Source organism: Hippopotamus amphibius, chromosome 9 (genome assembly GCF_030028045.1).
Source record: "Hippopotamus amphibius kiboko isolate mHipAmp2 chromosome 9, mHipAmp2.hap2, whole genome shotgun sequence".
In the NCBI taxonomy this organism is placed as follows: domain Eukaryota; kingdom Metazoa; phylum Chordata; class Mammalia; order Artiodactyla; family Hippopotamidae; genus Hippopotamus; species Hippopotamus amphibius.
In genome coordinates this window covers 136,729,189-136,744,984 of record NC_080194.1, presented here as the reverse complement: position 1 = coordinate 136,744,984, position 15,796 = coordinate 136,729,189, and the positions used below count along the sequence as shown (strand labels likewise).

Sequence of the window (15,796 nt, the reverse complement as noted above, 5' to 3'; positions counted from 1 at the left end):
TCTCATCTGTAAAATGTAGATTTGGTCTAAATCAGACCATTTAACTGGGGTGGCATCTCAGAATCACCATGGAGCTTTATAAATAGCGTATTTCTGGACCCCCCAAGAGGCCCACTGAATTAAAAATCTCAGGATATGAAATTGCCTGGGAGTCTGCATTTTGGAGAAGCACCCCAGTTGGCACTGACATAAATTCTTCTCTGTGAACCTTTGGCAGAACGACTGGTTGCTATAATTCCTTGGATTTCTATTGTCTTCACGAATCAGCAAATCCTAAAAATACCCTGGTTCGTCTACAGAGTGTGTGGCATTTGGTGTTTTTATCTCAAGTGCCCGAGTGTGTTTTTTTCCAGGAAAGCATATTGAATGAGTGATGATTATGAACTTGTGCAGCAGAGTGGCGTGTGACCTAAACAGGTGCTCACTCAATATTTGGTTATTTTACTGTTCAAATCATTTATTCATGCATTTATCCATCAGCTGGATAGTGACCATATTTTATATTCAGGTATTCTGGATATAAAGGTGGCAAGACAGCCAGGGTACCTGCCCTCAAGGAATTTAAAATTAAGTCAGGATAAGGGACTACAAGCAGTAAACACTTCAATAAGATGATTGTAGGTTAGGTTATTGCTGTGAAACTAAGGAGACTGACTTGAAGTAGGAGTCACAACTTTAGATGGGGTGGTGGGGAATCTGTGGAGGGGATATTTGAGCAAACCTGGGGAATAAGAGGGAGACAGCCATGGGAAGAGGAGAGGGCGGAGGGAACTGCAAGTGCAAAGGCCCTGAGGCTGGAGGAGAGGTTTGTGTGTTTATGGATAGGAAAGAAAGGCTTTGTCTTTGCAGCAGAGTGGCGCTATGAGGGGAAAGATGGCCCCATGCAGGATCATGCGGGACCTCTAGGGCCTGTTAAAAGAGTTTGGATTTTATTCCAGCCGTGAAAGAAGCCATTGAATGGATGAAAGGAAGTGATTTTCAACAATGAGGTGCCTGGGTGGCTGCCACACATTTAGAACCGTCCAAAACGTGACCATGCACGTCCAGATGGGTGGAAGATGCAGCCGTGTGTAACTTTTTAATTTTAGACAAAGCCAATCCATGAGCCTGTATTTTGTTGTTGTTATAAGAAGGGTAATTGTGTTTTGGGGTCAGGTCCGTGGAAGGGTTCAAAATCAGCCTGATCCGGAGCGAGGAGCACTTCCAGAGCTACTGCAACAAGATCTTTGCAGGCTGGGACTTCTGCATCACCAACCGCAGCATGGCGGACCTGAAGCACAGCAGCCTGCGCTACGAGCTCCGAGTGAGTGCCTCTCGGTCTTCTCTTGGCGGGAGGCGGGCTTGCAGCTTGCAAGGGAGCAAGTGGGGGCCAGGCTGTCCCCAGTGTTTCTAGAGCTTTTTGCAGAGAACCACTTCCTGGGGTTGATCTCCTTGGCCCCAAGCGTGAAGCTGGTGAACTGGGGCTGGGGAAAGAGGCGGTATCTTCCCTCCTCCCCCACCACTTTGTACTGTTTTTTGTTTTTGTTTTTTTTAATTTAGGGAACTTATTTTAATCCCAGTTGAAGAAAACTGTTATTCTTTTTTTCTTTTAATTTTGTGGGAGCGTAGTCAACTTACCATGTTGTGTTAGTTTCAGGTGTACAGCAAAGTGATTCAGTTATACATATACATATATTCATTCTCTTTTAGATTCTTTTCTCATGTAGGCTATCACAGAATATTGAGTAGAGTTCTCTGTGCTCTACAGTAGGTCCTTGTTGGTTTGCACTGTTATTTTTCCACTTGATTAGAACCTGTCATAAACATCGCTTAAACCCGGAGAAATAGGACTAAGAATGCTATGATGGTAAGGTGGAGTTGAGAGAATATGAAACATTAAGCAAGAGAAAAGGAGTAACAAATAGCATCTTGATCAAACCTGCCCAGGAAAGGAGACAATGATACCAAAACCCTAATAAAGTAAGATGGAAGGAATCAAATGAAGTATATTATCTAGAAAAATGGTACTGATGAACCTAGTGGCAGGGCAGGAATAGAGATGACGTAGAGAATGGACTTGAGGACACGGTTGGGGGCAGGGAGGGGAAGCTGGGACGCAGGGAGAGAGTAGCGTTGACATATACACCCTACCAAATGTAAAATAGATGGCTAGTGGGAAGCTGCTGCATAACACAGGGAGATCAGGTGGATGCTTTGTGAAGGGGAGGTCGATGCTTTGTGAAGACCTAAAGGGGTGGGATAGGGAGGTGGGGAGGGAGGCTCAAGAGGGAGGGGATGTGGGGATATATGTATACATATGGCTGATTCACTTTGTTGTACAGCAGACACTAACACAATACTGTAAAGCAATTATACTCCCATAAAGATAAAAAAAGAAAGAAAAAAATAATTCTGACTACATATAGTTAATGTCCTGAATAGTTCTGTTTTCACATTTATTGCAAAGTCTAATTTCAGTCTTAAATAGGAGGTCTGCCTTCACTGAGGCCTTTTTAGTAGACGTGGAAACTGGTTGGGCTTAGTCTGGGAGGGTATCCTGGGGGAGATGAATATTTAAGGAAACTTTAAAGGTTCCTTGGGATCTTTAAAGGGAGGGTACGGTGATGAGTCACAGTTTCCACCTCTAAATATCGCTTCATCCCAGTGCCTCACAAATGAGTTTTCTTTGGTTCTCAGGCAGATCTGGAGGAAGAAAGAATACGGCAGAAAATAGCAGAAAGGACCTCAGAAGAAACAATACGGATTTACTCTTTGAGACTGTTTTTGAACTGTATTGTGCTGGCTGTCTTAGCAGCATGCTTTTATGCAATCTATAGAGCAACTATATTCTCTCAGGAACACATGAAAAAAGTAAGTGCTCCGTGAAAGTGAATTTCACTTTTACTCTGGTTGGACGTTATGTGTGCTAAGTGTATTGCAGACCTCTGAGATAGATACTATCATCATTCTATTTTACCTATGAGGATAGAAGTTTGGCGGATATGACAGAGAACCTAAAATCAGAGTGACGAATTTCCACTTTCAATAGAAAAAAAAAAAGTATCCAAAATAGAGTGATTGGGGTACCTACTCCTGGAATTTACAAGATTCAAATCCAGGCTGGACTGCCTGGATTTAATCCCCAACTGCATGACTTGTTAGCTAGGGCCTCAGTTTATGTAAAATAACAGTGGTTTTAAAAATCCAAGCTGGGGACTTCCCTGGTGGTCCACTGGTTAAGACCCCACGCTTCCATTGCTGGGGGCACGGGTTTGATCCCTGGTTGGGGAACTTAAGATCCCGCGTGCTGCGGTGTGGCCAAAAAATAAAAAATAGATAGAAAATAATAATAATCTCAGTTGGTCTAGTGGCTCTGCTTCATGAAGTCAGTCATCAGGGGCCCAGGTGCCTTCTGTCTTGTAGCTCTGCCATCCTCAGGTTGTGGCCTTCTTCTGTATGACACAGGGTAGCTCACCGTGTTCACATTCTAGCCAGTGTAAAGGAAGTGAAGGAGATGGGGAGAGCACACCTCTTCCCTTCAAGGGCAGGACCTGGAGGTTGCACTTAAAACTTCCACTTACATCCCTTTGGCCAGAATTTAGTCAGATAGCCATTTACCTAGGAAGATAGCCAGATTTAGTTTTATCCCAGATAGCCATATATGTGATTAAATAGTCTATTTTTATGAAAGAAGGAGAGAATGGCTATTCCAAGTCAATTAGCACAGCCTTGAGAATGCTTTAAATTGCCCATTGATACAGAATGCATGGATTTTTTATGTTTCACTGTAATAAATCCAAAAGAGCTGATTTTTCTTGCGGTATGGTACTAGATCATGGTTCCTCTGAACACCCAAGGAAGGAGATGGCTTAGTTTTAGGTACCATGTTGAATGAAACCAATGTTTTGTTTGCTAAACCTGTTTGTTTGTTTTTTTCCGTTACAGTTTTAATGAGATGTACTTGACGTACAACACTGTATAAGTTGAAGGTGTTCAGCATAACGATTTGACATACGTATAGCTGAGTTCTTTTAAGGTCGGTTCATTTGTGATGCAACTTATTTTATTCGTGACCAGTTTCATTATCTTCACAGGAAATCGACAAGATGGTTTTTGGAGAGAACCTCTTGATATTGTACCTCCCTTCTATTGTGATCACACTGGCCAATTTCATTACCCCAATAATCTTTGCCAAGATCATCCACTATGAGGATTATTCCCCAGGCTTTGAGATCCGGCTGACCATCCTCAGGTAATGCCTAAACGTGCCAAGCAGGTCACCACTTGTCCCCTCCTGTGCCCACGGCAGACATTGCTAATCAATTGTGGTACCTTTCCCTGCTGAGTCAAGAATCCTCTTCAGCCTTTGGACGCCCCCCTCTGAATGAATCAGAGTTTGCGCATGCAGGGAAATCTCTTTGACTTGAGTGTCTGCTTAGCTGTAGTATATTTTTGGTTCAGGTATTAGCACATCAACAGCTGAGGGCATAGAGTGGGGCCCTTGGAGGAGCTGATGCTCTGACAATGTTAGAAAGACAACTGCATACCGGCAGGACAGTGAGGAAGTGAGAGAGAGAGAGAAGGGAAGGCAGCTGATAAAGGGTGTATATGTTATTTGGCAAGTTGCATCTGCGACTCAGTCCTATGGGACAGCTCTGGGAGTTTGTGTGGAAAATATCTTAGAATTTTCCTACTGAGGAGAGTGTTTGTCCTCCAACAAGTATTCATCCTGCCCTGCCTAGCGGTGGCTGGGTCCCAGGGGTGTTAACTCGCCTAACACACTACCCCCACGCATGGCCTTGGGAGGAGACTTACAGTGGGAACTGGCAGTAGGAACCTGAGACTTGCGCTGGAGTGAGTGACAAGAAAAATGTGGCCCAGTCACTAACTGTGTGTACTACCATTAACTTTTTATTTTATTTTAAGAACTTTTATTGAGATACAGTTAACATACAATAAACTGCATATATTTAGAGTGTACAATTGGGTATTTTTTTTCTTATTAGTAATGTATATGTGGCAATCCCAGTCTCCCAGTTCATCCCCCCTAACCCTCCTCGCTTTCCCCACTTGGTGTCCATATGTTTGTTCTCTGCATCTGTGTCTCTATTTCTGCCTTGCAAACCAGTTGATTTGTACCATTGTTCTATATTCCACATATATGTGTTAATATACGATATTTGTTTTTCTCTTTCTGACTCACTTCACTCTGTATGACAGTCTCTAGGTCCATCCATGTCTCTACAAATGTCCCAGTTTCATTGCTTTTTACAGCTGAGTAATATTCCATTGTATATATGTACCACATCTTTTTTATCCTTTCATCTGTTGATGGACATTTAGGTTGCTTCCATGTCCTGGCTATTGTAAATAGTGCTGCAATGAACATGGGAGTGCATGTGTCTTTTTTCAATGATGGTGTTCTCTGGGTATATGCCCAGCAGTGGGATTGCTGGGTCATATGGTAACTCTATTTTCAGTTTTGCAGGGAACCTCCATACTGTTTTCCATAGTGGCTGTATCAATTTACATTCCCACCGACAGTGGAAGAGCGTTCCCTTTTCTCCACACCCTCTCCAGCATTTACTGTTTGTCGATTTTCTGATGATGCCCATTCTCACCAGTGTGAGGTGATACCTCATTGTCGTTTTGATTTGCATTTCTCTAATAATTAGTGATGTTGAGCAGCTTTTCATGTGCCTCTTGGCCATTCGTATGTCTTCTTTGGAGAAATGCCTGTTTAGGTCTTCTGCCCATTTTTGGATTGGGTTGTTTGTTTTTTTGATATTGAGCTGGATGAACTGTTTATATATTTTGGGGATTAATCCTTTGTCTGTTGATTCGTTTGCAAATATTTTCTCCCATTCTGAGGGTTGTCTTTTCGTCTTGCTTATAGTTTCCTTTGCTGTGCAGAAGCTTTCAAGTTTCATTAGGTCTCACTTCTTTATTTTTGTTTTTATTTCCATTACTCTAGGGGGTGGATCAAAAAAGATCTTGCTGTTATTTACGTCAAAGAGTGTTCTTCCTATGTTTTCCTCTAGGAGTTTTATAGTGTCTGGCCTTACATTTAGGTCTTTAATTCATTTTGAGTTTATTTTTGTGTAGCTGCCCGGTTTTTCCAGCACCACTTACTGAAGTGGCTGCCTTTTCTCCATTGTATATCCTTGCTTCCTTTGTCATAGATTAGTTGACCATAGTTTATCTCTGGGCTTTCTATCTTGTTCCATTGATCTATATTTCTGTTTTTGTGCCAGTACCGTACTGTCTTGATCACTGTAGCCCTGTAGTATAGTTTGAAGTCAGGAAGCCTGATTCCACCAACTCCGTCTTTCCTTCTCAAGATTGCTTTGGCTATTCGGGGTCTTTTGCATGTCCATACAAATCGTAAAATTTCTTGTTCTAGTTCTGTGAAAAATGCCATTGGTAATTTGATCGGGATTGCATTGAATCTGTAAATTGCTTTGGGTAGTATAGTCATTTTCACAATGTTGATTCTTCCAATCCAAGAACATGGTATGTCCCTCCATCTGTTTGTGTCGTCTTCGATTTCTTTCATGAGTGTCTTATAGTTTTCTGAGGACAGGTCTTTCACCTCCTTAGTTAGGTTTATTCCTAGGTATTTTATTCTTTTGGTTGCCATGGTGAATGGGATTGTTTCCTTAATTTCTCTTTCTGATCTTGCATTGTTAGTGTATAGAAATGCAAGAGATTTCTGTGTGTTAATTTTGTATCCTGCAACTTTACCTAACTCATTGATTAGCTCAAGTAGTTTTCTGGTGGCATCTTTAGGATTTTCTATGTATAGTAGCATGTCATCTGCGAACAGTGACAGTTTTACTTCTTTTCCAATTTGGATTCCTTTTATTTCCTTTTCTTCTCTGATTGCTGTGGCAAGGACTTCCGAAACTATGTTGAATAGTAGTGGTGAGAGTGGACATGCTTGTCTTGTTCCTGATCTTAGAGGGAATGCTTCCAGTTTTTCACCATTGAGAATGATGTTTGCTGTGGGTTTGTTGTATATGGCCTTTATTATGTTGAGGTAGGTTCCCTCTCTGCCCACCTTCTGGAGAGTTTTTATCATAAATGGGTGTTGAATTTTGTCAAAAGCTTTTTCTGCATCTATTGAGATGATCATGTGGTTTTTATCCTTCAGTTTGTTAATATGGTGTATCACATTGATTGCTTTGCGTATATTGAAGAATCCTTGCATTCCAGGGGTAAACCCCACTTGATCATGGTGTATGATCCTTTTAATGTGCTGTTGGATTCTGTTGGCTAGTCTTTTGTTGAGGATTTTTGCATCTCAATTCATCAGTGATATTGGTCTGTAGTTTTCTTTTTTTGTAGTATCTTTGTCTGGTTTTGGTATCAGGGTGATGGTGGCCTCACAAAATGAGTTTGGGAGTGTTCCTTCTTCTGCAATTTTTTGGAAGAGCTTGAGAAGGATGGGTGTTAGCTCTTCTCTAAATGTTGGATAGAATTCACCTGTGAATCCATCTGGTCCTGGACTTTTGTTTGTTGGGAGATTTTTAATCACAGTTTCAGTTTCATGACTTGTGATTGGTCTGATCATATTTTCTATTTCTTCCTGATTCAGTCTTAGAAGGTTATAGCTTTCTAAGAATCTGTCCATTTCCTCCAGGTTGTCCATTTTATTGGCATGTAGTTGCTTGTAGTAGTCGCTTATGGTGCTTTTTATTTCTGTGGTGTCCATTGTAACTTCTCCTGTTTCATTTCTAATTTTATTAATTTGAGTCCTGTCCCTCTTTTTCTTGATGAGTCTTGCTAGAGCTTTATCAATTTTATTTATCTTCTCAAAGAACCAGCTTTTAGTTTTATAGATTTTTGCTATTGTTTTCTTTGTTTCTATTTCATTTATTTGTGCTCTGATCTTTATGATTTCTCTCCATCTACTAACTTTGGGTTTTGTTTGCTCTTCTTTCTCTAGTTTCTTTAGGTGTAAGGTTAGATTGTTTATTTGGGATTTTTCTTGTTTCTTGAGGTAGGATTGTATTGCCAGCAACTTCCCTCTTAGAACTGCCTTTGCTGCATCCCATAGGTTTTGGATCATTGTGTTTTCATTGTCATTTGTCTCTAGGTACTTTCTGATTTCCTCTTTGATTGCTTCAGTGATCTCTTGGTTATTTAGCAGTGTATTGTTTAGCCACCATGTGTTTGTGTTTTTTACAGATTTTTTCCTGTAATTGGTTTCTAATCTCATAGTATTGCGGTTGGAAAAGATGCTTGATATGATTTCAATTTTCTTCAATTTACCAAGGCTTGATTTATGACCCAAAATGTGATCTATCCTGGAGAATGTCCCATGTGCACTTGAGAAGAACGTGTAATCTGCTGTTTTTGGATGTCATGTCCTATAGATATCTATTAAATCAAGCTGGTTTATTGTGTCTTTTAAAGCTTGTGTTTCCTTATGAATTTTCTGTGTGGATGATCTGTCCATTGGTGTAAGTGGGGTGTTAAAGTCCCCCACTATGATTGTGTTACTGTCGATTTCCCCTTTCATAGTTGTTAGCATTTGCCTTATGTATTGAGGTGCTCCTATGTTGGGTGCATATATAGTTATAATTGTTATCTCTTCTTCTTGGATTGATCCCTCGATCTTTATGTAGTGTCCTTTCTTGTCTCTTGTAACATTTTTTATTTTTAAGTCTATTTTATCTGATATGAGTATCGCTATTCCAGCTTTCTTTTGATTTCCATTTGTATGGAATGTCTTTTTCCATCCCCTCACTTTCAGTTTGTATGTGTCCTCAGGTCTGAAGTGGGTCTCTTGTAGACAGCATATTTATGGGTCTCTTGTAGACAGCATATGTGTGGGTCTTGTTTTTGTATCCATTCAGCCAGTCTGTGTCTTTTGGTTGGTGCATTTAGTCCATTTACATTCAAGGTAATTATCAATATGTATGTTCCTATTACCATTTTCTTAATTGGTTTGTTTATGTTTTTGTAGGTCCTTTTCTTCTCTTATGTTTCCCTCTTAGAGAAGTTCCTTTAGCATTTGTTGTAAAGCTGGTTTGGTGGTGCTGAATTCTCTTAGCTGTTGCTTGTCTGTAAAGCTTTTTATTTCTCCTTTGAATCTGAATGAGATCCTTGCTGGGTAGAGTATTCTTGATTGTAGGTTCTTCCCTGTCATCACTTTAAATATATCGTGCCACTCCCTTCCGGCTTGCAGAGTTTCTGCTGAGAGATCAGCTGTTAACCTGATGGGAGTTCCCTTGTATGTTATTTGTCGTTTTTCCCTTGTTGCTTTTAATAACTTTTCTCTGTCTTTAATTTTTTAGTTTGACTACTGTGTGTCTTGGTGAGTTTCTCCTTGGGCTTATCCTGCCTGGGACTCTCTGCGCTTCCTGGACTTGGGTAGTTATTTCCTTTCCCATGTTAGGCAAGTTTTCAACTATAATCTCTTCCAGTATTTTCTTGGGTCCTTTCTCTCTGTCTTCTCCTTCTGGGACCCCTATAATGCGAATGTTGGTGCATTTAACATTGTCCCAGAGGTCTCTTAGGCTGTCTTCATTTCTTTTCACTCTTTTTTCTTTATTCTTTTCTGCATCAGTGATTTTCACCATTCTGTCTTCCAGGTCATTTTTCATTTCAGTTATTGTGTAGCATATCTCTGTTTGTTTGTTCTTTAGTTCTTCTAGGTCTTTGGTAAACTTTTCTTGCAACTTTTTGCATCCAGTCTTTTTTCAAAGTCTTGGATCATCTTCACCATCATTATTCTGAATTCTTTTTCTGGAAGGGTGCCTATCTCCTCTTCATTTAGTTGTTTTGCTGGGGTTTTATCTTGTCCCTTTATGTGGTACAAAGTCTTCTGCCTTTTGATTTTCCTTATCTTTCTGTGGCTGTGGTTTTCAGTTCCACAGAATGAAATACTGCTGATACTGCTTGATAACTGCTGTCTGCCCTCTTGTGGAGGACGCTATCTAGGAGGCTTGTGCATGCTTCCTGATGGGAGGGACTGATGGTGGGTTGGGATGGGTGGGCGGAGCTCAGTAAAACTTTAATCTGCTTGTCTGCCAGTGGGTGGGGCTGTGTTCCCACCTTGTTGTTTGTTTGGCCTGAGGCTACCCAGCACTGGAGCTTACAGGCTCTTTAGTGGGGCTAGTGGTGGACTCTGGGAGGGCTCACGCCAATGAACGCTTCCCAGAACCCCTGCCACCAGTGTCACTGTCCCCTCGGTGAGCCACAGCTGCCCCCCACCTCTGCAGGCAGCCCTCCGACACCAGCAGATAGGTCTAGTTCGGCGTCCTATGAGGTCACTGCTTCTTCCCCTGGTTAGCACACTATTTTTTGTGTGCCCTCCAAGAGTGGAGTCTCTGTTTCCCCCAGTCCTGTGGAGGTCCTGCAATCAAATCCCGCTGGCTTTCAAAGTCTGATTCTCTGGGGATTCCTCCTCCCGTTTCTGGACCCCCAGGTTGGGAAGCCTAACGTGGGGCTCAGAATCCTCACTTTAGTGGGTGGACTTCTGCAGTATAACTGTTCTCCAGTTTGCGAGTCACCCACCCAGCATTTATGGGATTTGATTTTAACGCGATTGCTCCCCTCCTACCGTTTCATTGCGACTTCTCCTTTGTCTCTGGATGTGGGGTGTCTTTTTTGGTGAGTTCCAGTGGCTTTCTGTGAATGACTGTTCAGCAGCTAGTTGTAATTCCAGTGCTCTTGCAAGAGAGAGTTAGCACACGTCCTCCTACTCCACCATCTTGAACTGTCTGTCCTACCGTTAACTTTTTATAATTTGTGGTAATATCTCTCTCATGCTAAATGAATATTCAGTTTCCTAAAAAAAAAATAAAATAAAATAAAAAATAAAGAAATGGCAGGTGTAAAGCCAGGCCCAAGGAATTCACACACATGAGTTAAGAGGCCCAGGTGGGGATTGTGTGAAACTGGAATGATTTCTTTCTGCTTCTCAAATGTCTCAGATGGCATTTGCATCTTTGTTTAAGAAATCTTTTTATTTTGGAAATTTTCAAACAGGACATTACGCTTAGTTTCTGCAATTTACCAGCATTTTACCGTTCTTGTTTCGTGTTGCCTCCCTCACTCTGCTGGATTCTTTTAAGCAAAGCAAATCTCATGTAATGTGTGGTTTCAACTGTAAACACTTTGGTATATCTCTAAGTGACAAGGCCTTTTCTTTTTAAACAACCATCATCACACCTCAGAGAATTGAGTCAGTCTCCTGATGGAGTTGCAGAGGGCTTTCTACAATTGGTGTATTCAAATCAAGGTCCAAAGAAAGAGCACATGGTGTGTCGGGTTGTTTTGTCTCTTAAATCCCTTTTATTCTTTCAAGAATTCCACCTCCCCTGTACTATGCCAGTGATTTGTGGGAGAAACTGGGGCATTTGTCCTATACATTCTATAGTATAATATGTATGCTATAGTGTACATTCTATAGTATAGAATGTTCTGTATTTTGGATTTAGTTCATTGTTTCTTCATGGTGTCTTTTGTTTTTCTGGACCCCTCGTCACTGTAAACGACTGTAGATTCAGACTTTGTATTTGATTCCGTTTCAGATTCTAGTTATGGAAACCTCCTTGATGGTGCTAGGTCCTCGCATCCCCTGGGAGGCACAGAACGTCAGGCGCATGGTGTGGGCTTGCTCCCCACCCACACACTGTGTAATGTTTCTGTTTCACTTATTTTTTAGTACAAACAATTCACGAAGCATCTTTAAAGAAAAAAAATGAGCCCTCTCCCCTCCTCTCTTGAATCCAGCTCCCCTGCAGCCCTCATCTGCATGATTCCTGTTGTTCATGCCAACGTTCATACGTTTTGTCTTCTTTTAAAAATAGGGTTGTAACTACATGAAACACTGCAGTGTGTTTTTTTCACTTCTCAATATATCAGCCATCTCTCAAAGCTGATCCTTAGAAGATTCAGTTAGTGCTTCTCAGGAATTGTTCAGGGAGTGGCTATGTCATCATGGATTCAGGAGTTCCCAGCTTTCTGATCTGATTTTTTCTCGGCTGTTTAAAAAAATTGTGGTAAAATATATGTAACGTGAAATTTACCATCTTAGCTCCTTTTAGGTGTACAATTCAGTGGCATTAAGTACATGTTCAGTGTTGTGCCACCATCACCCCTGTTCGTTTTCAGAACTTACCCATCATCCCACACAGAAACTCTGTGCCCATTTGTGGGTTTGCTGTTAAGAAAGGCAGCTTCTCTGCACCCCAGCCGTGTTCCAAGGGGCCCGCCTTCCCTGAGCCCTCCCATTCCCATCATCTCTCCTTCTCTCTTCCCTACAGGTGTGTCTTTATGCGGCTGGCCACCATCTGTGTGCTGGTGTTCACCCTGGGCTCCAAGATTACATCCTGCGATAACCAGTCATGTGAGCTCTGTGGTTACAACCAGAAACTCTACCCGGTGAGGCTGCAGGAATGGGCATCCTGCTTGGTGGGTCATTTGGGGGTAGTAGCATCAAGGTCAAGAGAACAGCCCATGAGCCAAGGGTTTGAATCCCAGTTGATCCACTTCCTTGCTGTGTAGCAGTCTGGCACACCAGGTGCTTCTAAGGGCTTGAAAATCAGAGTCTCTGCTGGAGCTCAGAGTAGGGTTGGCTGACGGCCTCCAGAGGCAGTGGGATCAGGGACTGGAAGTGGCATTGGGAGAACCTGGCTTTTTCTGCTCCAAGTCAGGCTCATTTTTCTCTCGGTTTCAGTGCTGGGAGACACAAGTTGGGCAGGAAATGTACAAGCTGATGATCTTCGACCTCATCATCATCTTGGCTGTGACACTTTTTGTGGATTTTCCTAGAAAGTAAGTGTGAGGGGTAACCCTCTTATTGTACCCCACCTCACCCCCACCACAGGCTCCCGTCACAGCTGCTCTTCACAAAGTGCTGGATGATTCCACATCCTAGAAACCACATCCTGGAAACCACTGATAGCCGCTGGTGACTTTCAGACAGCTCCAGGCCATCATCCCCACCCCAGTCCATTATATGCCCCATAGAAAGGCAGCACGAAGAGCAGAAACGGTGCTGCTTTCCGTGGGGCTCCCATGGGGGTGAAGTCTTGCCATTGGCACAGCCATGGGCCCTGTTAGTGGAGACCTTGGGCTGCAGTGGACACCACATTTCCTGATCTGGGTTCAAGCCCCAGCACTGCTGCTTCCTAGGCATGTGACTTAGGTCGAGTTATTTAAGCTCCAAGCCTATTTTCCCTACTTGTGAAATGGGATTAGTAGCAGTACCTACCTCATAGCACTGTTGTGAGGATTAAATGACAAAATGCAGATAAAAGTACTAAAAACACTTCATGCCACAGAACTCAACAAAATATTAGCCATCACCATCAGGATTATCATTACTGGGACTTCCCTGGTGGTGCAGTGGTTAAGAATCCACCTGCGAATGCAGGAGACACGGGTTCAATCCCTGGGCTGGGAAGATCCCACATGCCGTGGGGAAGCTAAGCCCATGAGCCACAACTACTGAGCTTGCGCTCTAGAGCCTGCAAGTCACAACTGCTGAAGCCTGTGCACCACAACTACTGAAGCCCGTGCACCACAACTACTGAAGCCTGCATGTCTAGAGCCTGTGCTCTGCAGCAAGAGAAGCCACTACACTGAGAAGCCCGCTCACAGCAATGAAGAGTAGCCCTAGCTCATTGTAGCTAGAGAAGGCCTGTGCACAGCAAGGAAGACCTAATGCAGCCAATAAATAAAAATTTTTAAAAAGTTTTAAAAAAAGGATTATCATTACCATGCTGTCATTAAAAAAAACATTATTCTCAGCATCTCCTTGAGCCTTAACTGAAACTCTTTTCACTTAATCACTTTTTTACCCACTTGTACAAATTCTCCAAGCATATGCCAGTGGTCCAGTAAGCCCTTAAAAGTAAACATTAAAGAAGAAACTAGGGTTTCCCTGGTGGCACAGTGGTTAAGAATCCACCTGTTGGTGCAGGGGACACAGGTTTGAGCCCTGGTCCGGGAAGATCCCACATGTCATGGCGCAACTAAGCCCTTGCGCCACAACTACTGAGCCCTCTCACCGCAACTACTGAACCCCATGTGCCTAGAGCCCATGCACTGCAACAAGAGAAGCCACCACACTGAGAAGCCTGCACACCACAATGAAGAGTAGCCCCTGCTCACCACAGCTAGAGAAACACTGTGCAGCAACGAAGACCCAATGTAGCCAAAAATAATTAATTAAAAAAAAAAACTGTCCTTTTAAAAAATTACACATGTATGACATGAGTGTGTGTATATTAACTTTTTTTCAATATTTAAATTTAAGTAAATATAGAAATCCGGGGCACAGTGAGCATTGTCCTTTTTTACCTTATGCCTTACTCCCCAAACCCACCCCACTCTGCGGAGGTGGCCGTGGTTAACACTTTGGGGTAGATCCAGCAGTTCCTAAAGACAAAAACACACACCTGCATAAATACACGTGTAAGTAAACACGGTGTTGCTGGAAATGTCCTTTTTCCCCACAGATGGGGTCACGGTATATCCACACTGGTCCGCAGCTTGCTTTTCCCCATACAAACAAAATACTATGAATAACCTTCCATGTCAGAACACGTGGATTTTCCTCATTTGTTTTAAGGACTGTATAATATTCCATCCTACTCATGGCTTCTAACTTATTGATGCAGCCACTACTGCTGGGCCTTTAGGTTGTTTCCAGTATTTTTGCTAACATATGGCAGTGCTGCAGGGAACAACTGTGTGTGATTCTCTCAGGCCCCTGGGCCTGGGGTTTCTGTAGGAAGTGTCTAGGATTCCGGGGAGTGGCATGCGGTGGTAGGGTCCTCATACGCTGTTTTCTGTGTGGGTGCACAATAGCTCAGTACTTTTTGGATTGCGCAACAAGCCGGAGCACAGAGACTGCCGTGTCATTTATTGTCACTACAGTGCAGTGAAGAAGGCTGTATTATAATACCCCATGTTCCAGATGGGAAAAACGAGCCTTGTCTAATGTTATCTGGCTGCTAAACTGTAGATCTGAGACTCGGACCCTGGTCTTAATGATTCCAGAGTTCACTGTATTCTCCATCTTCTAGACACATGACTAACCAGGTTGCTTGAGAAGTACGTGTGGAAACGGCCCTAAATTTGTGGACGTGGTTCTGTGGCCTTGCCAGATACTGGCAGGCCAGGTGATACACTGTCCTGTTTGTTCCAGGATCCTGGTGACCTACTGTTCCTCTTGGAAGCTTTTTCAGTGCTGGGGACATCAGGAGTTTGCCATCCCTGATAACGTCCTGGGGATTGTTTACGGGCAAACCATCTGCTGGATTGGAGCCTTTTTCTCACCCCTTCTTCCTGCAATTGCAACCTTGAAGTTCATTATCATCTTTTACGTGAAAGAGGTAAGGAGAAGTGGGGTTGAGGGGTTGATAGCCCAGACCATCCTTGACCTTGCAAGACATTTGGCACACATAGGCTTGAAGCCCACCCACATCCCATCAGATGCATCAAAATTGCATCCCTTATTTTATATGTACTTTTATTTGGGAAACAAGACTTCCAGTGGATTTTCACATTTGTATCATTTTGAGAGTTTTTTGAAGAATAGTTTCTCTCCCGTGATTTAAGTGTTTTTGTATGTAACTGTGTAAGAGTGGAGTTGCAGTTGATCAGTTGACAGTGGTTCGTTCTGGTGATGTTTAATAAAAGGTTTATTAACTAAAATTTTGTAGTTTTCTGTTTAGCTTTTGGAGCGGGTGCATTTATTTTCAGTTCTCAATTACCCGTGTAGCTCCTCAAACAGCTCACAGACTGTAAGCATCGTAGCTGAACTAAGTGCTTAATGGATGAGGTAGCCCTACAC

At 42.5% G+C, this 15,796-nt stretch overlaps 1 protein-coding gene across 2 annotated transcripts in view; it reads left to right on the top strand.

Annotated features, from left to right (window-relative positions):
• TMC7 (transmembrane channel like 7) overlaps nucleotides 1-15,796 on the top strand; it is a 59,370-nt gene that overhangs the window by 32,672 nt on the left and 10,902 nt on the right. For both annotated transcript variants that reach the window (XM_057750774.1, XM_057750775.1), the window contains 6 exons: nucleotides 1,156-1,303; nucleotides 2,677-2,850; nucleotides 4,074-4,231; nucleotides 12,258-12,375; nucleotides 12,671-12,768; nucleotides 15,149-15,335. In XM_057750774.1, coding sequence (XP_057606757.1) covers nucleotides 1,156-1,303; nucleotides 2,677-2,850; nucleotides 4,074-4,231; nucleotides 12,258-12,375; nucleotides 12,671-12,768; nucleotides 15,149-15,335 — 883 coding nt within the window. The remainder of the gene's footprint in view (nucleotides 1-1,155; nucleotides 1,304-2,676; nucleotides 2,851-4,073; nucleotides 4,232-12,257; nucleotides 12,376-12,670; nucleotides 12,769-15,148; nucleotides 15,336-15,796) is intronic.